The following is a 26,884-nucleotide window of genomic DNA, read 5'->3' as shown; positions in this document are numbered from 1 at the left end:
CCTGCACAAATAGTAATGGTGCTAAGATTGATGCTGCAGTGTGTGAGCACAAAGTACAAACCTGTACCTTCACAGTCGACAGCAACAGAAAGAATCACTACACCACAAAAGTATCAGAATGCATTGAAGTTCGTAGCATACGTTACAGTTCTTAATGCAAGGACTTTCAGTTACCAATTTTTGAAGTTCAAAGAAAGTGTGTTTAAGCAGTATCTACACAAACCACTTCCAGACTTCTATTAAACCACAAAAAAATGGCTCTCACTACTTTATGGATAACTGTAATGATAAAGATAACAAAACTATAATAAAAATATATCCCTTCAACAGAAAATGAGAATAGCACTAGTCAGTGCCAACAAAATTGGCAGTTATTGTGTGCTACGCTTTAACACCTTATAGCTCTGAGTCCCAGTTATTATTCTATTAGACAGTAATCAAAAGTGTGAAAAATTAAACTAAGAGTTCCAGAAGAATAATTTTCTCAATATGTGTTATATATATTTCAATTCACCTCCCTCTTTCCCACAAGCTAATAACAAAACACAGCAAGGATGTGAGTGCATTTACTTCTAAAACTATTCAAGAGGAAGTTTCTGACAGAAATATACCATCCTAGCTGATACTACCATCAAAGTGATACTCACTTTCAACGTCATCTGGCAGAAAAGAGTTGCTCAAATGTACATCAACAGTCGTATCCTCAAACGAAGCCATAGACATTTGGTTGTCTCCATCTGATATGTCTGCTGACATTAACTTCTCATCACAGATAATACCACCATCATTTGCATCCATATCTCCATTTTTCCTCTTAGTTTCAATGTCAAGAGTTCCAGTTCGTAATGGTGTGTGCCTGCTGTCCATTACAAGTCTTTCAGTAACATTCCAGTTCTTCATCAAGTATTCACAATGTGAATCTTGACTTTTATTGTCATCTGAAGATTTTTCCGGTCTTCCTGTCACAAATTCCTGCATTTGGGTTTCAGATTGTTGTAATGAAGATGCTGGAGTAATCTCTCCTGACAATCCAATGTCACTTACCAACTCAAAACCTGTAAATACAAACACAAAAATAAGAACTATGTAATACATGCAATTAATCTCAGCAAACTGAATGCAAGAATAGCCAAAAATGACAATTCTAAATTATAAAGAAACACAATAAGTACGTACTTTTCATCAGAGAAGTCAGACTATGAATATCTACACTAATTAATCGCAAGTATCCAAGCATTTGTGTACAGTGAATAAATTTGTATCTGCATCACTCTTACATCGCACCTCTACATCTACATCTACATCCATACTCCGCAAGCCACCTGACGGTATGTGGCGGAGGGTACTTTGAGTACCTCTATCGTTTCTCCCTTCTATTCCAGTCTCGTATTGTTCGTGGAACTTGCTATGGCTTGACTGTGTGACTGAAGGTAAGGGAGCAACCAGAGACATGCTATGTATGATTATTCTTTCACTTCTTGCTTATGAACCATTCTAGATGTGAAATACTCCTCCAGTTACACTAGATTTTTAACTACGCAACATCAACATTGTGTAAGTAATACCTCATTGGTGTCTTAGGATTTAGGCTATTACAAAAATTTAACCAACATGTTGCAGAATCTGTTAATTCCAAAATGTTTGGTAACGAGAAAAATGCCGAGTTGCACTACGGGTTGCTGTCCACGTTAAACTGGCTGTGTAGGGGCGGAGGAAGACGGCATACCACCACCAAGGGGAAACCATGCCTAGTAACGCAATGCAGTGTTCACACCAACATTAGGGCTGATGACAGCTTTACCTAATAATTAACATGGATCCCAAAAATTACTTTTAGATACCTCTTATTATCTCTAATCTTATTTACATTAATATTAAAAAAGACACCACATGAGTTACTCTGATACATCATGTGAGGGCATCTGGCAGAGCATAATAACATTGTTAAAGTGAACATTATTAGTTGCAACATAGCTGACAAGAATCAGCAAATGTTTTTGCCAGTAATTATGGGACCTTATAAATATATTAAATACCTTTGGGCATTATGGTAATGTGTGCACTAGATTTTGCTCATTCAAATATGTGATTCAAATACGAACTGTAGGGGATAACTGGGCCTTGGTGGTGCTTATTACACATGATGTCACCCTTACCGTGGCATACGTGTCAGTACCTGGTGTATTAACTTATAAGACAATACAGAGTGCACAATGAAACCAGCTTGTGGATCAGGCCATTCAGCATCTATTTCATTAACTTCTCAAGTTGCTAGTCATTCATCCCCTGGAGTACAGCAGTACGACAAGTACAGCCACCTGTGGATAATGTTGGGCAACAAAGTGAAACACTTCATCAAACACCCTGTCACTGTTGTAGTTTAGTGGCTGAGAGTGTACACGTATCTATGCAAAGGTTTGGAGTTAGACATTTATTTGATTATTCCAAGGACACTTACTGGTATTTGCAACTTTGGAAATGATTTGCAAATGTGAATATTACAACTTGCGACTTGAATTTAAGGGACAGGCACAATGCAAAAACTCACCATTTTGAAAATGTACAAGTTTTAGTTAAGCTAGGTGGCATTGAAACTGTATATCTGGGTTGAGGGCAGATTTACACCATTACATGTTTTATTATTATTATTATTAATCATCATCATCGTATCATAGTCACCATCACCATCACTGTCATCCACTGCAGCAAGCCTGCCTGGATCTTTTAGTACCATTGGTGGTAGCACCCCCCCCTCCCCCCCCCCCCCCCCCCCCCCCAATGGATCTCTGAAACAACTGTCGTCTCTTTGATTCACACAGGGTGTTCCTGAATGAATCGTCAATATTCGAGGATATAACAGCAATGCTCATTAGAAGCAAAATAAAGTCTAGTAAACATGAGCTCTTAAATGCATACCTTGAGAGCTATGAGAACTTGTTCACTAGAAGAGATGTTTGACAGTAACAAAGATGAACACATCGTTATAGCTTTTAAGGTATGCTCTTTAGAGCCTGTGTTTACTGGACTTTTTTGCTTCAAATCCATGAATACTGATCATTTCTCCTGGGAGACATCATCCCTGCTTTAAGATGTTATTTCTGCAGGGGCCGAGCCATTATTCAATTGGACAGTAAACAACAAGTGGGTAATATTATATTCAGAAATTCAACAAAAGATGTAGTGCAACATATGTTAAGACATATGACAGTGCTGTTTTCCCTTCTGCCACAAGCTAAAGAGAACAGCATGGCAAAGAAGTGCATGTAGTTGCTTTCAAAGCTATTCAAGATGAAACTTCTGACAATAATATACTAACTGAGCTGGTACTAGGATCAGCAACATGTTACTCACTTTCAGAAACATCTGGCAGAAGGGAGTTTGTTGAGTGAACATCAGCAGACATTTTGTTGTCTCCATCTGATCTGTCTGCTGAAATCAGACAGGTCACATTTGTGCCCATATGTCCATTTTCCCTCCCATTTTCAGTGTCAACATATTTAGTTTGTAGTGAAGCATGCCTGCTGCCCACTACACATCTTTCAGTATCGTTGCAGTTCTTCATCAAGTTTTCACAAAACAAATTTTGACTATTATCCTCATCCAAAGATTGTTCTAGTTTTCCTGGAACAAACTCCTGCAATTGGGTTTTTGATTGATGTACTGACGATGTTGAAGTAATCTCTTCCGACAATTCAGTGTCATTTAATAACTGAAGATCTGGAAAAAAGAATTATACGATACACACATCCAATCTGAGGAAGAAAAGGTCAAATAGTAAAGTATGTGGGTTGACAATTATAAATAAGCAAAACAAAAATGTACTTTCCATCTGAAGTCAGACTGTCAATCTACATACACTAATCAATCACAATTGTTCATGACACCATGTACAGACAATAAATTTGCACCTTTATATCACCGATATCTCATTCCATGGTATTAAACAAGACACAAGGAGAGTTAATACGTGGTAAGATGGTCGAGGGCATCAGACACTGAATTCTCAGGCTGTTTAAGTGGACATCACTTGCAACAGCAGTGACAAAATCAACCATACATGTCAGAACTTAATGGACCTTAATAGATCTGTGAAATACCTTTGAGCATGGCATAATATTTGAACTAGAAAATTCCTCATCAAACTTATGACTCAAATACAAAACCTACTGAACATCTAGCCCTGCATATTGTCTATCCCCACTTGAGACATTTAGGATGTTAATATGTGGTGCTACTAACTCACAAACTACTGTATTTATTCGATTATAAGACAAGGTGATTTCCCAAATTCATCAGTTAAAAGTTATAGGGTCGTCTTATATTTGCAGATGAAACTATAGCCGCTGAGGTCATCATTTTTATGTTGTTTAATTGAGTGATATAGGAGTTGTCTTATGTTTGCAGACGAAACTTTGGCTATTTAAGAAACATGATGATTTATTTCATAGAATTTGGAAGGCTAGGTACAGCAAACGATACTTGAGAACCAACAGTCCTGATACACTGAAGTGCTGGATACACTACTGACCTTGCTCAAACAATCACGTTACATTTGACTCACGCATATTAATGCGAGGGACACACCAGAAACTACGAACTAGCTACCACAATAATCTACAGCTCTGCTTGAAATATGATAGTTTTGTGAAAAATGAGAGGACACATCATTAAATACTACCATCTTGTTGCATTTGAACAGGTTTGCAACAAAAGTTCACATACATGAATCAATACCATGTATAAACATTTATGGTGCTTTGTAAGTAAAGGTAACGCTGAAAGGCGAAAATGTCCTTCAAAAAACACTGCTCGATTCTGAATGTAAAACAATATTTTATTTGGTAATGAGATATTCTAATAATTTACCAAGTGGGTTGCAAATGGGAATTCAGCCACTGTTCACATAATCAAATACCTAGTAAAAACATTAACACCTTTTAAGCAGCTTCAGAACAAGATGGTGACATTCAGATGAAACAAGAAAGAAAGTGAATCCAGGATGAATTGTCTAAAAAATGAAATAAATTATTTTACATTGATTGCAATTGTTATTGCGAGAATGAATTACAGCAGGAAAGAAGGGGGCATGTGTCAGCTGCTGGTTCTGCACAGCCAATGAGAGAGAAGCTGGCAGATAATATGTTTGGAAGCAAGAAACATTGTAACATTCTCACATCAGTATTAAAGTGAAATTCTGATATGTATTCAGCAAATAGCAGCTGCACTCTCAGGTCTCACCGTAACCATAACCTCAGAAATCTTATCACATTCTGAAGAAACAGCCAAATATTTTTGACAATGAAGAAATAATTTTCACAACTATGCTATTAGGATGCTTGTCATTATTAAAAATAGTGATACCACAAATGACAGGCTTAGTAAGCGAGAAAGGTAGTGAGGACAAAAAATTAATGTAAGCCATTCCTTTTCATTTATTTTATTTCTCCTTATATTATCTCAATGTATACAGTCAATAAATGGCCTAAGTTTAGAACAGATATAATGCTAACATTTTTGGCAGTTTGTAATCTTGATTAGTAGGAATATGCTAAAAATACATTTTTCTCAAGGAGCCTCTTAAAAAAAAAGGGGGGGGGGGGGGGGGAGTCGTCTTATATTCATGGTTGTCTTAGACTTGAGTAAACACGGTAATACTGGATTCACTATAGCACCCCTTACTGTGGATTGGGCCACCAACATTCAATGCATTAACTTTTCCAATTGCTAAATATGTGCCCTCTGCAGCACGGCAATGGCCCAGACAATGTTGTCAGTGTGAGAGTGTCCGATGGATGTTCAATTGGACTTTGGTCTTGGGAGCAAGCAGGTCTGTCTACATGTGAGGTTTCCGTATCTTGCAGATGATTCATACTTTCTTACTATCCATTATCTTGATTAAATAGTTAGATGTTGCTTTCCATATCACCACAGAGCAATTGTAGAGGCATTCACACATTTTAATACAAATACTATCACCTGGAGATTGCACTGGACTAAGAAGGCAAACATTTCTTCAAATGCCCTGTTATTCTTGCAGGTGACTAGTTGAGATGGTATACACACTAGACTACAAATGCAATGGTCTGGAATGTGATTCCTAATTGTCCTTCAGACCATTTCCATCAATGTTGCTTGCAACTTTAGAAATGATTTGCGTAAGTGAAAATTTCTAGTTGCAGCTTGCGAGTTCAAGGGCCAAGAGGAATGTACGAACATGATACTTCCAAAATATACATGCAATAGCTATGCAATGCAGTATGAAACACCTAACTCAGAATGCAGGTTTACCTTCTTTTTGTAATGTTCACAGGCCTCTCCACCACCACCACCACCACCACTATTACCTTCTTTCCTTTCTCAGACCTTAGGTCTGGTTAAAAATGGAAAGTGACGCGGACCTTGATCAAGCAAGACTTCCTTTTAACTGTACGGTATATGTTATATTGCATTTAGGAACTTTCGGGTAATTGAACATGTATCAATAATTACAGATTTCTGTAGTTGTATACATAAGTTTGGATGTAGCTGTATTGCCTTGATGTACTGGTGGATATTGTGTGGTATGACTCCTATAGTTGATAGTATAATTGGTATAATGTAACTTTATCCTGATGCCACATGTCCTTGACTTCCTCAGCCAGTTGGATGTATTTTTCAATTTTTTCTCCTGTTTTCTTTTGTATATTTGTTGTATTGGGTATGGATATTTCGATTAGTTGTGTTAATTTCTTCTTTTTATTGGTGAGTAGGATGTCAGGTTTGTTATGTGGTGTTGTTTTATCTGTTATAATGGTTCTGTTCCAGTAACATTTATATTAATCATTCTCCAGTACATTTTGTGGTGCATACTTGTATGTGGGAACATGTTTTATTAGTTTATGTTGTATGGCAAGTTGTTGATGTATTATTTTTGCTACATTGTCATGTCTTCTGGGGTATTCTGTATTTGCTAGTATTGTACATACGCTTGTTATGTGATCTACTGTTTCTATTTGTTGTTTGCAAAGTCTGCATTTATCTGTTGAGGTATTGGGATCTTTAATAATATGTTTGCTGTAATATCTGGTGTTTATTGTTTGATCCTGTATTGCAATCATGAATCCTTCCGTCTCACTGTATATATTGCCTTTTCTTAGCCATGTGTTGGATGCGTCTTGATCGATGTGTGGCTGTGTAAGATGATACGGGTGCTTGCCATGTAGTGTTTTCTTTTTCTAATTTACTTTCTTCGTATCTGTTGATGTTATGTGATCTAAAGGGTTGTAGAAATGGTTATGAAATTGCAGTGGTGTAACCGATGTATTTATACGAGTGACTGCTTTGTGTTCTTTGCTAGTTTCTGCTCGTTCTAGAAAGAATTTCCTTCAATTGTCTACCTGTCCATAATGTAGGTTTTTTTATATCGATAAATCCCCTTCCTCCTTCCTTTCTGCTTAATGTGAATCTTTCTGTTGCTGAATGTATGTGATGTAATCTATATTTGTGGCATTGTGATCGTGTAAGTGTATTGAGTGCTTCTAGGTCTGTGTTACTCCATTTCACTACTCCAAATGAGTAGGTCAATACTGGTATAGCATAAGTATTTATAGCTTTTGTCTTGTTTCTTGCTGTCAATTCTGTTTTCAGTATTTTTGTTAGTCTTTGCACTGGACTAAGAAGGGAAACATTTCTTCAAATGCCCTGTTATTCTTGCAGGTGACTAGTTGAGATGGTATACACACTAGACTACAAATGCAATGGTCTGGAATGTGATTCCTAATTGTCCTTCAGACCATTTCCATCAATGTTGCTTGCAACTTTAGAAATGATTTGCGTAAGTGAAAATTTCTAGTTGCAGCTTGCGAGTTCAAGGGCCAAGAGGAATGTACGAACATGATACTTCCAAAATATACATGCAATAGCTATGCAATGCAGTATGAAACACCTAACTCAGAATGCAGGTTTACCTTCTTTTTGTAATGTTCACAGGCCTCTCCACCACCACCACCACCACCACTATTACCTTCTTTCCTTTCTCAGACTTTAGGTCTGGTTAAAAATGGAAAGTGACGCGGACCTTGATCAAGCAAGACTTCCTTTTAACTGTACGGTATATGTTATATTGCATTTAGGAACTTTCGGGTAATTGAACATGTATCAATAATTACAGATTTCTGTAGTTGTATACATAAGTTTGGATGTAGCTGTATTGCCTTGATGTACTGGTGGATATTGTGTGGTATGACTCCTATAGTTGATAGTATAATTGGTATAATGTAACTTTATCCTGATGCCACATGTCCTTGACTTCCTCAGCCAGTTGGATGTATTTTTCAATTTTTTCTCCTGTTTTCTTTTGTATATTTGTTGTATTGGGTATGGATATTTCGATTAGTTGTGTTAATTTCTTCTTTTTATTGGTGAGTAGGATGTCAGGTTTGTTATGTGGTGTTGTTTTATCTGTTATAATGGTTCTGTTCCAGTAACATTTGTATTAATCATTCTCCAGTACATTTTGTGGTGCATACTTGTATGTGGGAACATGTTTTATTAGTTTATGTTGTATGGCAAGTTGTTGATGTATTATTTTTGCTACATTGTCATGTCTTCTGGGGTATTCTGTATTTGCTAGTATTGTACATACGCTTGTTATGTGATCTACTGTTTCTATTTGTTGTTTGCAAAGTCTGCATTTATCTGTTGAGGTATTGGGATCTTTAATAATATGCTTGCTGTAATATCTGGTGTTTATTGTTTGATCCTGTATTGCAATCATGAATCCTTCCGTCTCACTGTATATATTGCCTTTTCTTAGCCATGTGTTGGATGCGTCTTGATCGATGTGTGGCTGTGTAAGATGATACGGATGCTTGCCATGTAGTGTTTTCTTTTTCTAATTTACTTTCTTCGTATCTGTTGATGTTATGTGATCTAAAGGGTTGTAGAAGTGGTTATGAAATTGCAGTGGTGTAACCGATGTATTTATACGAGTGACTGCTTTGTGTTCTTTGCTAGTTTCTGCTCGTTCTAGAAAGAATTTCCTTCAATTGTCTACCTGTCCATAATGTAGGTTTTTTATATCGATAAATCCCCTTCCTCCTTCCTTTCTGCTTAATGTGAATCTTTCTGTTGCTGAATGTATGTGATGTATTCTATATTTGTGGCATTGTGATCGTGTAAGTGTATTGAGTGCTTCTAGGTCTGTGTTACTCCATTTCACTACTCCAAATGAGTAGGTCAATATTGGTATAGCATAAGTATTTATAGCTTTTGTCTTGTTTCTTGCTGTCAATTCTGTTTTCAGTATTTTTGTTAGTCTTTGTCTATATTTTTCTTTTAGTTGTTCTTTAATATTTGTATTATCTATTCCTATTTTTTGTCTGTATCCTAGATATTTATAGGCATCTGTTTTTTCCATCGCTTCTATGCAGTCGCTGTGGTTATCCAATATGTAATGTTCTTGTTTAGTGTGTTTTCCCTTGACAATGCTATTTTTCTTACATTTGTCTGTTCCAAAAGCCATATTTATATCTTTGCTGAATACTTCTGTTATCTTTAGTAATTGGTTGAGTTGTTGATTTGTTGCTGCCAGTAGGTTTAGATCATCCATGTATAGCAAATGTGTGATTTTGTGTTGGTATGGTCCAGTAATATTATATCCATAATTTGTATTATTTAGCATGTTGGATAGTGGGTTCAGAGCAAGGCAGAACCAGGAAGGACTTAATGAGTCTCCTTGGCATATTCCACACTTAATCTGTATTGACTGTGATGTGATATTATTTGAATTTGTTTGGATATTGAGTGTGGTTTTCCAATTTTTCATTACTATGTTTAGGAACTGTATCAATTTAGGATCTACTTTGTATATTTCAAATATTTGTAGGAACCATGAGTGGGGTACACTATCGAAAACTTTTTGGTAATCAATGTATGCATACTGTATCGACCTTTGTTTAGTTTTAGCTTGATATGTCACCTCTGCATCTATTATCAGTTGCTCTTTACATCCTCGTGCTCCTTTGCAGCAGCATTTTTGTTCTTCATTTATAATTTTGTTTTGTGTTGTATCTGTCATTAATTTCTGTGTAATGACTTAAGTTAATATTTTGTATATTGTTGGTAGGCATGTTATGGGGTGATATTTTGCTGGGTTTGCTGTATCTGCTTGATCTTTAGGTTTCAGATAAGTTATTCCTTGTGTAAGTGTATCAGGGACTGTGTATGGGTCTGCAATGTTACTGTTACGTAATTTAGTTAGATGTGAATGTGTTGAGGTGAACTTCTTAAGCCAGAAATTTGCTATTTTATCTTTTCCAGGGTCTTTCCAATTGTGCGTAGTATTAATTGCTTGGGTGACTTCATGTTGCAAAATTATCACTTCCGGCATTTGTGGTATCATCTTGTATGTGTCTGTTTCTGCTTGTATCCACCATGCATGCCTGTTATGTTGTACCGGGTTTGACCACCATATGTTGCTCCAGAAGTGTTCCATGTCTGTTATGTTTGGTGGGTTGTCTATTTTAATGTGTGTGTTATCTATTGTCTGATAAAATTTCTTTTAGTTTGTGTTGAATGTTTAGTTTTGTTTCCTTCTATTTTCACTTTATTATTATTATTATTATTATTATTATTATTATTATTATTATTATTATTATTATTTCTTTACTTTCTCGGACATTAAGTCTGGTTAAAAATGGAAAGTGATGCGGACCTTGATCAAGCGTGACTTCCTTTTAACTGTACGATATATGTTATATTGCATTTAGGAACTTTCGGGTAATTGAACATGTATCAATAATTACGGATTTCTGTAGTTGTATATATATATGATTGGATGTAGCTGTATTGCGTTGATGTACTGGTGGATATTGTGTGGTATGACTCCTGTAGTTGATAATATAATTGGTATGATGTCAACTTTATCCTGATGCCACATGTCCTTGACTTCCTCAGCCAGTTGGATGTATTTTTCAATTTTTTCTCCTGTTTTCTTTTGTATATTTGTTGTATTGGGTATGGATATTTCGATTAGTTGTGTTAATTTCTTCTTTTTATTGGTGAGTATGATGTCAGGTTTGTTATGTGGTGTTGTTTTATCTGTTATAATGGTTCTGTTCCAGTAACATTTGTATTAATCATTCTCCAGTACATTTTGTGGTGCATACTTGTTTGTGGGAACGTGTTGTTTTATAAGTTTATGTTGTAAGGCAAGCTGTTGATGTATTATTTTTGCTACATTGTCATGTCTTCTGCGGTATTCTGTATTTGCTAGTATTGTACATACGCTTGTTATGTGATCTACTGTTTCTATTTGTTGTTTGCAAAGTCTGCATTTATCTGTTGTGGTATTGGGATCTTTAATAATATGCTTGCTGTAATACCTGGTGTTTATTGTTTGATCCTGTATTGCAATCATGAATCCTTCCGTCTCACTGTATATATTGCCTTTTCTTAGCCATGTGTTGGATGCGTCTTGATCGATGTGTGGCTGTGTAAGATGATACGGATGCTTGCCATGTAGTGTTTTCTTTTTCTAATTTACTTTCTTCGTATCTGTTGATGTTATGTGATCTAAAGGGTTGTAGAAGTGGTTATGAAATTGCAGTGGTGTAGCCGAAGTATTTATATGAGTGATTGCTTTGTGTTCTTTGCTAGTTTCTGCTCGTTCTAGAAAGAATTTCCTTCAATTGTCTACCTGTCCATAATGTAGGTTTTTTATATCGATAAATCCCCTTCCTCCTTCCTTTCTGCTTAATGTGAATCTTTCTGTTGCTGAATGTATGTGATGTATTCTATATTTGTGGCATTGTGATCGTGTAAGTGTATTGAGTGCTTCTAGGTCTGTGTTACTCCATTTCACTACTCCAAATGAGTAGGTCAATATTGGTATAGCATAAGTATTTATAGCTTTTGTCTTGTTTCTTGCTGTCAATTCTGTTTTAAGTATTTTTGTTAGCCTTTGTCTATATTTTTCCTTTTAGTTCTTCTTTAGTATTTGTATTATCTATTCCTATTTTTTGTCTGTATCCTAGATATTTATAGGCATCTGTTTTTTCCATCGCTTCTATGCAGTCGCTGTGGTTATCCAATATGTAATGTTCTTGTTTAGTGTGTTTTCCCTTGACAATGCTATTTTTCTTACATTTGTCTGTTCCAAAAGCCATATTTATATCTTTGCTGAATACTTCTGTTATCTTTAGTAATTGATTGAGTTGTTGATTTGTTGCTGCCAGTAGTTTTAGATCATCCATGTATAGCAAACGTGCGATTTTGTGTGGGTATGTTCCAGTAATATTATATCCATAATTTGTATTATTTAGCATGTTGGATAGTGGGTTCAGAGCAAGGCAGAACCAGGAAGGACTTAATGAGTCTCCTTGGCATATTCCACGCTTAATCTGTATCAGCCGTGATGTGATATTATTTGAATTTGTTTGGATATTAAGTGTGGTTTTCCAATTTTTCATTACTATGTTTAGGAACTGTATCAATTATTATTATTATTATTATTATTATTATTATTATTATTATTATTATTTATAGCCGGCCAGCAGCTCTTAGTAGAAGAATGGTGGGAATATCATGTTCACCACATACATACACGAATGACCGTGCTTCAGATAAGCAATAGTTTTAAGGACTTCCTTCGATAGCTAAGAATATGAGGTGGCTTCAGAAAGAAACCCGGTTGTTGCACGGGCAATGAAGCTAAAGGTATAGCCTTTTTAATTAAGTGAGTGCCAATTAGAATGCAGCGGGATAGCAGACCAATGCAGGGCCAGAGCGGAGGTAGCGTGCCGAGTGCCGAAGCGATATGATAAGAGCTGAGTCGGGTGCAATATGCGAACACAGTGACTTGCAAGAACGTGAAGGCAGAAGGATACAGAAAAGCCAGGGGTAGCTCAAAACATGATGCAGCATCCACAGGCGGACACCCCTTGGGGATGGAGAAGGTGTACTGTTCCAATCAGAGGCTACCAAAGGGTAAAAAAGTAGTTCCTTTAAAAATCTTTAGAGCAGAGGGCCAGAGTAAAATCTGCAGAAGAGTGTAAATCAAAAGTGTATATGCGCATAAAGCAACAGGAAAAGTATAAGGTAAAATGTGTCTGTTTTAAGGGAAAAGATGGTGGCTGATTTCACAAGCAGTGTAGTGGGGGAGAAGGGCGCACAGCACACCATTGTTGACGACTAGCGGTTCGACCAGGGAGCAATATGGATGGCCGGCAGTTGCACTCTCACATGATTAAAAACTAAGCTTTGCTTTTTGGCTAAATCTGAATAAGACCGTGACAAAGTAACATTCGCATAGGTGGTGAAGTTATTTTGACTGTGGATGAATGTTTATCTTAATATGTGACAATTACTGAGGCACAGACACAAATAGTTAAATGAGCAAAGCTTATTGTGTGCAACAACACGATATTCCTTGAACACAGTAAGTCCACTGCTGTGCTCACTTCTGCTGTTGCAATTCTGTTTTTTTTTTTTTTTTTTTTTTTTTTTTTTTTTAATTATTCTCCAAAACCTTAGTTCTACATATTTGCTAAGTCCAGAATCCACAGGGTGCCGAATAACAAAACAGAGGCGGAACTGCAGGTAAGGGCAGGTAAGATTACAGGTCGAAAAAGTGTGGAAGCTGACTACGCTTCTGCCACGCAAGTCCAGTGAGCTGTTTTGCATTATTTTGTAGCACCAGAATTCCTCCCCAAAACCTTAGTTCTACGTATTTGCTAAACCCAGAATCCACACAGCACAGGTAAGTCACAAAGAGGACCTGCCACACACCCCTGAAAATCTACCACTTACTGTACCAGACAGTCCAAGGGGTCCAGTACGTTATAAGTTAGGGTTTGTCATTCCATAGGAGGGATGTTACAAGGTGGTACATCAGCCTAGGGTATGTTAAAACTGTAGAGAGACTGTACATACATTACCTGATTTGATTTCCAATGCGTGAATTCAAATGTCTCTTTCTCAACTTCTTCAGTTATTTTCTTGAGCACATGAGTTGGCTCTCACTTCTGCCTGCAAACAGAATCTTGAAGGGTTTCAAGATGGCATCAACCACAGTCTGCCATCATTGCTTTGGTACGCAACTGACAATAATATCTAGTATTTTGTTACAGGACCACAGGCTAGTTACACAAAAAACATTGTGTCAGGCTGACACTGTGCTGAAACCACAAGGAAGTACGTCATGCACCGATTTCCTTATCAGCAATAATTACACAGGCCAACGAATTTTTTTAACAACTTTTTTACTTTGATAGCTGATCTTTATAGATTTTTATGAGCTGAATACAAATCTAGCCTTCGTTTTTTTGTATCACCCATAGTTTTCGAGCAATATGCCTTGTATTATATATTACAAAATTCCTATGCTATACGGTAAACGAGAAAATTAATGAAATGCTTTGTTAGAACATAAGCGTGGCTTGTATTTACAGTAAGCTACTTAAAACATTGATGTGTGTTAATAGAGGTTTCACTTGTCAGCTAGAATTGGTTTCTATTTTCTCTCTCTCTCTCTCTCTCTCTCTCTCTCTCTCTCTCTCTCTCTCTCTCTCTCTCTCTCTCTTTTGCCCCCCCCCACCCCCTCCCCCTCTCCCCCTTAAATTAAAAAAAAAAATTAAAAAATTCTTGTGTCGTTTTTCTACGATGAGTTGATTGCTGAACTTCTCGGTGAAGTGACCAACAGTAGTCCCTCATCATGTTGGTGTTCCAGCGGCCTTGGTAGCGTTTTTCCGTCACTTTAATGTCCTGGCGAAAACGCTCTCCTTGCTCCTCATTAACATCTCCCATATTGTCTGGGAAGTAATCAAGGTGACTGTTCAAAAAGTGAACTTTCAGGCTCATTAAACATCCTAAAGTTTTAAACTTCTTTAACATTGTAGCTATAATAGAAACATATTCTGGGTCTTTTTCATGTCCTAAGAACTTTGCAACAACTTGCTTGAATGATACCCATGCTCCTTTCTCATTTAAAGTCATTGTATCCACAAACTTAACATCAAACATAAATTTTCTAATGTCAGGTCCAACAAAGATGCCTTCTTTTAGTTTAGCTTCTGAAAGGTGTGGAAACTTTTGGCAGAAATACTTAAAACATGTGTTATCTTTGGGCAAAGCCTTTACACACTGTTTCAGTAGGCGTAACTTTATATGTAGAGGTGGTAGGAGTACGTTTTTTGGATCTACAAGGTTTTTGCATAGAATGTTCTTCTCACCTGGTTTTAAAGACTCCCTCACAGGCAAGTTTTTTTCTGCGCCAGTGTTGATCCTTAGCCCATCTGTCCCATGCACACAAGAAACATGGAAATTTGGTAAAGCAATCGTGCTGATCAAGGAGCTTGCATGTTACTTTTAGATTGCCACATATAATCCAACCATGAACAGAATAGACTTTTTTATTTAGCACTATTTTTAGGTTTTCATAGCTTTCTTTCATATGTATAGAACGTCCAACATGTTACCATTGTGTAATAAAACAGCCTTTAAACTAGTTTTGGATGACTCAATAAACAGCCTCCAGCCATCCTTCATGTATTCAATACCAAACTCATTCATCACCTTCTTGTTGAAAAAACTTGGAAAATTGCTGTGCTCTCTTTCTATACATGTATATGCTGGTTCCAACTGCCAATAAGTTCCTTTCTTTTAATCTAGAGCCAAGCAATTCAGTTTTTTCTTTTGTTAAGCCCAGATCCCTAACCAAATCGTTAAGCTCGGTCTACGTAAACAATTTGGGCTCTAGACTTTGGAATTCATCATCATCATCATCATCATCATCATCATCATCTGGTTCATCTAAATCACATTCTACATCATAAAATACTTCTGTTGGGCTAGAATTTAAATCATCTGGTGGTTCAGGAACTGGCAAGTCTACACCATGCCCTACTGGTCGAATGGCAGACGGAAGGTTAGAGTAGCTTGTTACCTTCTTGCTTTTCTCCGTTATGACCAGTAATATCAATACTGCAAAAGTAGCAATCATTGGAATGATTTCTTGGCTCCCTCTATATCATAAGAACAGCAAATCCAAAGGCTTTTTTCTCCTTTTTGGGTCATTTTCTCATATCTTCAACATACACATCACATACTTTATGTGGTGCCCAAGATTTATCTTGATCACCAAGTTTAGATCCAAAGTATGATAGGTAAACCTTTTTAACAAAGTCTGTAATGTTTATTTCGTGCTTTTTAATCACAAATTCACCACAAATATAACAAAAACTGTCAGCAGAGTTTTTGCAACCACAATTAGACATTGTACTGAGCACATGTACAGGAAATAGGAAAGTGAGGTTGGGTTGACAGTAAACAAAACATCATCTGTTAACACAAAAATAGAATCGACCTTTAAACTTCCTGGCAGATTAAAACTGTGTGCCCGACCAAGACTCGAACTCGGGACCTTTGCCTTTCGCGGGCAAGTGAAGCTGTGAGTACCGGGCGTGAGTCGTGCTTCGGTAGCTCAGTTGGTAGAGCTCTTGCCCGCGAAAGGCAAAGGTCCCGAGTTCGAGTCTTGGTCGGGCACACAGTTTTAATCTGCCAGGAAGTTTCATATCAGCGCACACTCCGCTGCAGAGTGAAAATCTCATTCTAGAATCGACCTTTTTTGCCAGCAAATGTTCTTCAGCAGTGCTACCAACGTCATCTACATTCATTACACCTCCTTTTTAAATTATTTTAAATATATAAAAGCTGTTAAATTCTTTCAAAAATCGCTTCATTTAATAAAGTTAACTGTAAAATTTGAAGAAATGGTGAGTGATACAGTTTTTTTAAGAATCATATTTGGATTTCCCATCCTAAAAAAACATAAGAATAAGGAATTTTCAGCAAAAAGGTTTTTCCATTGTTGGCCTGTGTTATTCTCAAATGCACATTACTGAAGCTCTTCTAACCAATACAATCACAGACAATGGGTCCCCAGTTCACAATAAAGTGGTTGCAAAATGTAAAGCCTATGAATCCGGTCAATGAGTACTGGGAGAAGGAACCTGCTGTACATTTGAACATGTAACCCATTATTGAAAACTGAACAGTTTCCATCCAAAGAATTTGTTTCTTGCAGAGTATCACAACAATCCACAGTCGTTGACATAAAACCTAGCCACTGGTCTACAGCCACAGATATTAAATTTGGCTCTGTGACTTAAGGTAGAACAAATACTAGCCATCCCTCAGAATCCAAAGTCCAGACATCTGCACAATCTGGCAACACTATATGATGGATTATTTTCCGGAGCTGTGTAGGTGATTTATCAGCTCGTGATCATATGGTGAATGTCCCAAAGTGTTAATGTCAACTTGTGAATGCAAGACTATGCCTTCCTTGAATTTTTAAACCATATCTCTCCATATGCTACATTTATCCTTCTGATGGAAGTCCCAAACACATTTCTGCAGAATGTCCAGCCGTGAACAATCTAAGGATTTACTTACCCTCAACACAATGACCACCAGCCGCAGACATCCACCTAAGTGATTGAGACACCTCGTAGCATGTGCCGTATGATGTACAGCACATGCTGCTGCACTCACTACGGTACGGACAAAATACTTTTATTGTAATGTGAATTTCTGTGCGAAATATTCTCGATAAACCAAAGTAAAAACCATCTTGTAACAACAGCAATGTGACCACTACTTTTGTGGCATACAACAAGAGGAATATGAAAGTAGATAAGCTACAGTTAAAATTTGCTTCAAAATGTCAGGTCAGTGCATAAATTTGTAACATTTTTATCAGGCATATTTTTGTGCGGGCTGCTTTATCAAGAGTCACTTTTTATTTGAAGTTCTAGTAATTTTCTTGCTGTTTATATTGAATTTTGCATATGTAACAATTATGAGTCTTGTACAAGCATTATAAATGAGAACATTTCTTTCTTCACGTTCATTTATCTTGAGCCATCAAGCATGGAAATAAATGTCCATTGCTTCAGCAACAGGACCCGAACATGTTATGAACACTTTTATCTACTCAAACTCAGTGTCTCTCTTGTGACTTTTCAAACCCAAAACCCTATGTAGCTGCACTGACTTATCTCAAATCACATAAACTTGTTTCACTGCATCATAAAAATTATTCCCTCTAGTAACGCTAGACTTCCTCGGAATTTATTCTGAGAAAATTTCAATGGCTTCCAATGACTAGGGACATCCAACAGTATTTTAAAAGAATTACATTTTTGTATTGTTTTCGGATAATGCTATGTATCCTCAGTTTTCATCTAGCACTGTGGTTACACGATCATACGTATGAACTCTAGAAACTCTCCAACATGCTACAGTTTAGGATTGTCCGCCGAGATGATGATCACTCCAACTGGTTATGACCTCAAACCTCTTTTGCCACTTGACCATATGAACTATTCTACATATACGGGGTGTATCATAATTAGTGGCGTAAACGCATACAGTTGAGAGTACATGATACTAGCTAGAAGCAAGAAAGTCTCAGTAAACATAGCGTTGAAAATGCATACTTAAGAGCTACAAGCAATTTTTCATCTTTGATACTGTGAAACAAATCTCTTCTACTACAAGTTCTTTGCTTTCCATATATTGGGAACATTTAGTATGGACCAAACAAGAAAAAAAATCCAGTAAACATGTGCTCTAAAATGCATTCTGTAAGAGCTATGAGCACTTGTTCATCTTTGCTACTTTGAAACAACTATTCTAATGATCAAGTGCTCTTAACTTTTAAGATATGCGGTTTAGAGCACATGTCTGCTGGACATTTTTTCTTATTTTGGTCCATACTACCACTTCCCAAAATATGGAAAGCAAAGAACTTGTAGTGGAAGAGATTTGTTTCACAGTATCATAGATGCAATATTGCTCGTAGCTCTTAAGGTATGCATTTCCGACCATATGTTTACAGAGACTTTTTTTTCCTTCTAGTATCATGTACTTTCAACCGTATGTGTTTATGCCATTAATTATGATACACCCTGTATATTCTACATCTCGCAATAATAATTTTATTTCTAAAACCTGTCCCTGATGGAAATCTCTTATTTTTCCAATAAGTTTCATTTGGCTAATTACATTTACACCATAATCTAAAATGTTTAAATTGTTTAGAATTTCAATGAAAGAATTTAGCATTCAGTAGGATGATGAAATGGACAAAAAACTTAATAAGATCATTGTCAAATGTATCTTGCGAAACTTACTCAGCGATTCATCATTATTTGTGACTGACAGTAGGAAGGCCTTGTTTCATTTGTGTAGCATAAGCATGACATTGCTCAACAGCATGCTCCATGTATTTTTATTTTCAGTGGCACAAAAAGTTCAGTATTGGATTAGAGTTTCCATTAATTCGAACAACCTTCGGTGAGGCACTCAAACAAGAAGCCACAATACATCTTCTGTTTGAACTTTCAGGTTGAATGCTGAAAATATACGACCAGGTAGGGACAGTGACAAAGGCGAATCATTTTCATCGAAGCCACTTGATGATGCCATTTTACAAGGCACTAGATTAAAAATCTGTTGACGACTATTATCGCCACGGAGTGCTGACTTTGTTCACTCATTTCATAGGACTACAAACATGAGAAAATTGCATAGTTGTGTGAAGTGAAACCATATCCCCTGAATTTAGCAACCTTGGAATGACTGAGGAAGGTATAGCACACTAGTCTCTACTGGCTGCATTCTTATCTGTGCTTAGCACAATACTTTCACATGTTGGGAGATGAAGGGAAAGAGGAAGTACTGGGAAGTACAGGGATCACTTTATTTGGGCAACATCCGCAGTGTAAATGCTAAGGCACTCAATCATGTTATATACTATCCAATCAAAAGTAACCAGCCACCCCTAAATAATGTGGAACTGACAACTAGATATTCCAAGAGGCAGACCCGCCAGTAGATAAAGAAGAAGAGAATATTTTGATGTTAGTAGAGAAAGAGTATCGGAAGACTGGGTTGGCCAGGAGAGCTGAGCGACTTCGAACATGGACTAGTCATTGAATATCACCTGCATAAAAATACATCAGCAACATTTCAACCATTCCACAGCTGCCCGTGTCAGTTGGTAATGAAATTGTCAAGTGGAAATGCAAAGGAACAACCACAGCTTAACCAAGACCAGGCAGATGCCATTGAGCATTTCAGAAGGTGGTTGTAAAATATAGCACAAAATCAGCTGAAGCACTCACTCTAGAGTTCCAAAGTGCTACCAGCAGTCCAGCTAGCACAATGATTGTGCCTAGGAGTTAAAAAATGGGGTGCAATGGTTGATCAGCTCCTCACACAGCCAAGATCGCATTTAGGAAAACAGATAACTGGTTTTGACCATTTTTGGTCATCTTCAGATCTGAAAGCTATTGAAATGGAGGGTTACAAGACAAGAATTTATTTCAGTGTTAATGATATTTACAAAAGAGTTTAACAAAATTTTTGAATGGTACATGTCAGAATATAGAGATGCAGTGTCTAAGGTAAGAGAACACAGTCAGTTGCCTGTTAAAAGTACAAGGGAATGTCAACTGTAAAGTAAATACATCAGCTGTCGAAAAAAGACTTATAAACCAACATAGGAGCACCATAATGTAGACACATATCAGTCATAAATGACAAGACAATAGTTTGAAAGTTAAATGAAAAACATTACAATGATAGCATACGTTCGAACTCTTGCTTGTAATATGAGTACATTGTAAGTCTAGACAACAATTGTGTGTCATCATGCATTCACCATGACACATAAAATAGCCATGCTCTCTGATGAGATCAACTGACAAAGTTTTCATGAGCTGCTGGCAAACAGGCCAATCAATGTTTAGTGCCCAGATTCACAGGTAAGGAAAGTGCCAGAAGGGGGCAACACAGTACAGTACAATTTAAAGTGGTTTAATAGGTAATACACAGTTAAATTGTAAAATGATAAAAAAGTTAAAATTGCAATTGTTGTAATGAAATCATTAGGGTAAAATCGACAAGTTGCACACATATAAATATGAAGATGCACAGATGTAAGTTCTTGCACATGGCGTACTGTTATTGAACTTGTCAGGTGGAGGGGGTGGGGGAAAAATGTGTGGAAACCTATTTCCTCATTGATGATTACAATAGGGATCTCATCACAAAAATATTAGAATAACTGTAACTATGAGGCCATCAGCATTGTTGGAAGTCACAGTTATTAATGTCATTTAAATGTGCCACTAATATGTGATTAAAGCAGTAACTCGATAAACTACTTCTAGATTAGACTACCAATAAAACAGAGCAATACAAAATGCACTTCTTTACAGGCGTCTATGATAATATGGACGATAGTATGAACACTGTGACAGAAGACACACATATATAGAACAAAAAGTAAGTTTAACGCTTTATCTGTGGAACGAATAGTTACATTGCAATACGTTATTTCTCCAGTGGTCAAGTTGTTATTTCTGGAGATGGTAAATGACAAGTGTCTACAATTACAAGGAGTTTTCTTGCAGAATTAGTTTTTCAGCATACATTAAGAATTTTCAGTGTTTAACTCTCTGTTCACACAAGCCAAAGACAACATTATACCAAGGATGTGTATGAAGTTACTTCAACATTTATTCTAGGTGTAATCTCTGACTGAAACACACAATCTGCATTGATTCTGAGATAGACACATTACTCACTTTCAAGAACATCTGGATGAAGAGAGTTCGTTGGGTTTACATCTGTAGTCATAATTTCAAATGTAACTGTATCAGTTTGGTTGGCTCCCTCTGATCTATCTGTTAATGTAAGCTTGTAATCACAAAGCACACATTCCACATTCGTATTAATATTTTCATCCACACTCTTATTTACAGTGGCATCAACTTCAGCTTGTAGTGAAAGGTGCCCTCCAACCACTACAGATCCTTCATTAATGTTGTAGTTTCTTATTAAGTTCTCAGTAGTGGTACATTGACTTTTATCTTCACATGAAGACTGTTTTTGTATTTTAATGTCACATTTATGTAATAATGTTTCATTTTGATGCACTGTAGATGTTGACCTAATGTTTTCTGACAGTTCATTGTTATTTATTGCATCTGAACCTGAAAATACAAAATTAAAAATAAATATTATATGATAACACAATAAATCTGACAAAGGAAAGGGGAAATGTTAACATGAATAAGCACTATAACCATATAATTTTCATTATAAAGGTGAGACTGGGCATTAGTACTTCATTTATCACAGCTGTCTAAACATCCATCTTTAAATCTTAAAATGGCAACTGCATGTCACTAACAGCCAATTCAATAGCGTTAAAGAAGGCAAATGATGGGCTATTTTCTGATAATATGTATAAAGACAGCAGACAACAAACTACCTGATTATGAAAGTATCATCCAATGCTACATTAATGAAAATCACTCACTCATGCCAGTAAGTTGATGGATTTCAAAAACAGCAATCACAAAAAAAGCTCAACACATGCTCTTTAGATAGGATACTCTAAAAACCACTTATAAAAGTAATCAGTTTGTGGAAAGATATTGAACCAGCATCACACCACCACCTCCCAAAGAAAGCTAATTAATTCATCTCACTAACTTCACAACTGTAATAGAAACTCAATTGTTACTGAATGGGTCATTCCACACCAAATCATCCAGAAATTTTAGGAAATGCCACCCATCATCACACAACACCTTGAAATTTTGGGTAGTTGAAGTTTACCGTGACATATTCACATTTCCAAAATGTAAATGTTGCAGGTCAATTACTTCTTCACTTATGATGAAAACAAGTTGTATAGATTCAGGAATTCAGGCTTTCATAGACGAGCTCCTTTATAATTTAAAAATGCAATAGTGCCTACAGTTTTCGCAGTGGAAGCTTTAAGTTTTTTTGGTTAATAAGGAAGGTTTATATTTTTATAGTCATGCTTCTTGTACTGAATATCCATCATCTACATCTCAGAAAAAATTGTAAACAATTTTGCTTAAACAAAACCCATGCATGAACATTATAATTTTTTAAGGTATTGCCCCATCACAGATACCTTCAAAAAATTGACAACATTATTTTAAATATTCCATTATGTCACATAAAAAGAATCCATTTGTAGAAATACTGGTAAGTGTGGAAAACAGTGTTATTGTAAAAGAAATATTGAAATTGCTAATTCATGACTACCATGTCACCACTAAATTGCTGAAGTTGGCTACACTGGATTTCACTAGGAACAAATCATATCTGAGAACACTGTTTTATTGCACTACATGTATTGCATCATCCAGTTTCTTTGTTCTGAGTCGTGTGTTTACCGAGCATGCAGTTCTGAACTCTTGTACTGACTTGTACTGAGAGTCGTTTACTGGTCAAAAATTCAATTGTTGCCGTTTTTAACTATTCATTCCGAAACAAAAGTAAGTCCCCTAATGTTACAATAATAATGTGAAATACTTTTGTAATGAAACAATGGGATAGAATGACTTTTCATTATTGAATAACTTTTTAGGTTACACCAATCATCTTTTGAATTATTTACGACAAATATTGGTTTTATGACTAAAGCAGTATGGAAAATACAAGTAGGCAGTGTTTTGTTGGACAGTGTCTGCAAGATATATGTGATGATGCCCTGACTTTTGTGAATGAACTGACCAGTGAAGAACAAGAACTTTTATTATGGAGAAGCAACAGTGATTTAAGTGTTTCGTGTGCGTGTGTGCGTGCACGTGTGTGTGTGTGTGTGTGTGTGTGTGTGTGTGTGTGTGTGTGTGTGTGTGTGTGTTTGTTAAACACAAAGACAGGCACATGGGCAGATTCTCTCTACATAAGAAAATTTGCTGTGAGCCCTTCAAATTCGATAAATGATCTGTTTCATCTGGATTGCATGAAATTAGTTAAAAAAAAGGCAAAGACCTTAAAAATGAGAGGCTTTAGCATAATTTCTGGGCAGAAAATGTGTCCCACCAGTATCAAACTTATTAATGAAAAACAAGCATGTGACGACTCATCACCAGGCTATATAAATGACAATAATGTGAAGGTGAAGACTCCTGAAAAATCTGTGCTCAGTACTAGCTTAACTAGCTTAGGAGTATCTCCTGCAAAGCTGCATTCAGTTGCTCAGCATAGTCTGTATGCAGCAGCCAAACGAAAATTGGAATTAGTAGCTGGGGCTCTGAAAACTAAAATTTCACATACATATCAAGTTGAGCTGGCTGCTGATGCAAGCACTATCCCTATCAGTGATTTAAGAGAACTGGAAGAAAAGGCAAAACATCACAATGAACTCATGGACAAAATCAAACAGAAAATTGAATATGTAAACAATTGTGAAAAAATTCAGTTACTTCCTCTTGTGTTACCAACTTGGTCTCGACAGAAAATCAGTTCCATATTTCAGGTGTCTGAAAATTTGGTACAACAAGCAAGAGCTTCTTTTAATGGAGAAGGGTATTTTATTGATGACTGAGCAGAAAAGAGGAAAGACATTGCCATACGATACAGTGCAAAAAATAGTGTGTTTTTATTTGGATAATGAAAACACAAGAATTATGATTGGGAAAAAAGACAAAGTGAGCACCAGCAAAAATACCTATGAACACAAGTGTCTTGTTTTAAGTAACTTAACTGAACTGTATTATCTCTATAAAAAAAGTATCCTGAAGACAAAGTAGGATTCTCAAATTTGCTTCTCTTCGACCAGAACAGTGTATACTCGCAGGATCTTCAGGAACACATACCGTACATGTGTGCACTTACCACCAAAATGTTAAATTGCTTCTAAATTCCATTTCTATAAAAGAAACATACCAAGATCTAATTAAAATAATAACATGTGATATAAATAACCGAGCCTGTATGCTTTGTCTGTGTGAAAAATGCCCCACCAGTTCATTGCTTCAAACCCACTTAGAAAATGAAATAGAAGACTATGATCCTGATGAGATCATTCAGTACAGTCAATGGGTATCAACTAATAGAATGACTAAGTGTTCAAATCAATTCTCTATCCGAATTCTGTGACACACTAATTAAGAAAATTCAAAAGCTTACTCCACACTCTTATTTCTCAATCACAATCTAATTATCTGAAAATGAAGAAGGAAACACTTGATGAAGGATCAGTGTTAATTTTAATGGATTTCAGTGAAAATCTCAGTTTTGTTGATCAAGATGAAGTACAGGGGTACCATTAGAACAATCGCAGCTGCACTCTTCACACTGTCCATATATATTACAAAATGGACAAACAGTTGCACGCAAAAAGTATTTGTACTGTTCCTGAAGATCTAGAACATGATGTTGCCTTGGTGTACCAGACTGAATTTTTTTAAGTGTGAATTTACAGAAATTCATCTTGCAGATGTTGAATATTTCACTGATGGTTGTGCGCTGCACACTATAAAAATTGTAAAAATTTCAGAAATATCTGCTACCATGAACACGACTTCAACAAAGTGCAGCTGGTCCTTTTTTGCTACCAGCCATGGCAAATCTCCCTGTGATGGTACTGGTGGCACTGTTAAAAGACTTGTCACAAAAAAAGTTTGCAAAGAGTTTATAAAGATCAAATACTTACAGCTTCACAGGTATTTTAAATTCCGTTGCAAGAACCTGCAAAGCATTTCAGTTATCTGTTTCAAATGATGAAATGGTACAAGTCAGACTTTATCTTTCTCAGCACTTCACAAGTGCAAAAACAATTCCTGAAACACGATTCATGCATCACATTGTACCAATATCACGAACCAAGATTGGAGCAAAAGGGCTGAGCTGTGATACAGATTTTAGTATCGTGCACGATTTCTCAGATGCACTTCCGCCACTAATGCCACACTGCACTGTGTAGCCCAACTGCTATGTTGCATGTGCATATGACTCTTCTTGGTATTTGGGAATTGTTGAGAAGGTGAATTGTGAAGAAGGAGATGTTACAATAAGATTCATGCATCCTCCAGGACCATCCCCGTTCTTCTATTGGCCTGATAATGATGTTTGTGATGTTTGTTTCTCTCACATTCTGTGTGAAGTTGGTATCACCACAGCAACAGGCTTTACTTATTCTCTGAGCAAAGAGTCCTCAAAGTTGATGGAAGAAAAGTGGAACTTACACAAAAAAATATTATCTAAGCATGAAAGTGTCTTGTCATGTGTAGTTCCGAATCAACTGTAATGCATATTGCAGCACCAGCATTTTGTGCAGTGTTGACAATATTGGCTTTTGAAAAAAATGCTTAAATATTATAAACAAAATTCTATGTATGAGTTAATTCTCAAAACTGATCTTTTGTGTGATGAAACTTTATTATTTCTGGACCACTTTCTAATTTTTTCAGTGTTTTCCAGGGGGGGGGGGGGGGGGGGGCAATTGTCCAAAATATTTTTTTACAATTTAACAATAAAATTAATTTACAAAAATTTAATTGGACAATTCTAACATGTTTTCAGATACTACATATCCAAAAGAATATTCTGGGAAAAAGCTGTCAGCATACCATTTTCTGTTTAAGAACTGCAGCCAATTTTCAAGTTTGCTTTAAAGTAAGACATTGCATCAAACTTTCAGCAATTGCTACCAACAGAATGTCTATAAAGCAATAAAAATTGGAAAAAGTTCGTGATATTAGATACAAAAGTAGTACACAAAATCTCACTTCACAACTAGATAATGGGTGTCAGAGCCTGGATGAATTGACATGGAATGACCCAAATGTAAACTTCTTGATAAAGTGACAGAAATAATTTCAGAAATATTTAAGGGAATTTCGAGTATTATTTCAGTATATTTGACGTATTAATGGCTGGCAGATCGTATTAGTTGCAATGTCACACACTTTGATGGTGTTATTACAAGAACTACAGAAGTATTTGGTCAAATCTTTACAAAATATCTTTGTGATGCAGAAATTTAAGTCTTAATATAGGTAATGTG

The 26,884-nt window shown here is 36.3% G+C and overlaps 1 protein-coding gene across 1 annotated transcript in view; it reads right to left on the bottom strand.

Annotated features, from left to right (window-relative positions):
* LOC126249214 (uncharacterized) overlaps positions 1-26,884 on the bottom strand; it is a 255,126-nt gene that overhangs the window by 161,346 nt on the left and 66,896 nt on the right. The window contains exons 3-5 of the mRNA XM_049950868.1: positions 21,636-22,043; positions 3,352-3,717; positions 648-1,055 (exon numbers count right to left, since the gene is read on the bottom strand). Of these exons, the coding sequence (XP_049806825.1) occupies positions 648-1,055; positions 3,352-3,717; positions 21,636-22,043 (1,182 nt within the window). The remainder of the gene's footprint in view (positions 1-647; positions 1,056-3,351; positions 3,718-21,635; positions 22,044-26,884) is intronic.

Source organism: Schistocerca nitens, chromosome 3 (assembly GCF_023898315.1).
Source record: "Schistocerca nitens isolate TAMUIC-IGC-003100 chromosome 3, iqSchNite1.1, whole genome shotgun sequence".
Classification (NCBI taxonomy): domain Eukaryota; kingdom Metazoa; phylum Arthropoda; class Insecta; order Orthoptera; family Acrididae; genus Schistocerca; species Schistocerca nitens.
Note: the sequence above shows the minus strand (reverse complement) of the source record. Positions and strands in the feature narration are given on the sequence as shown.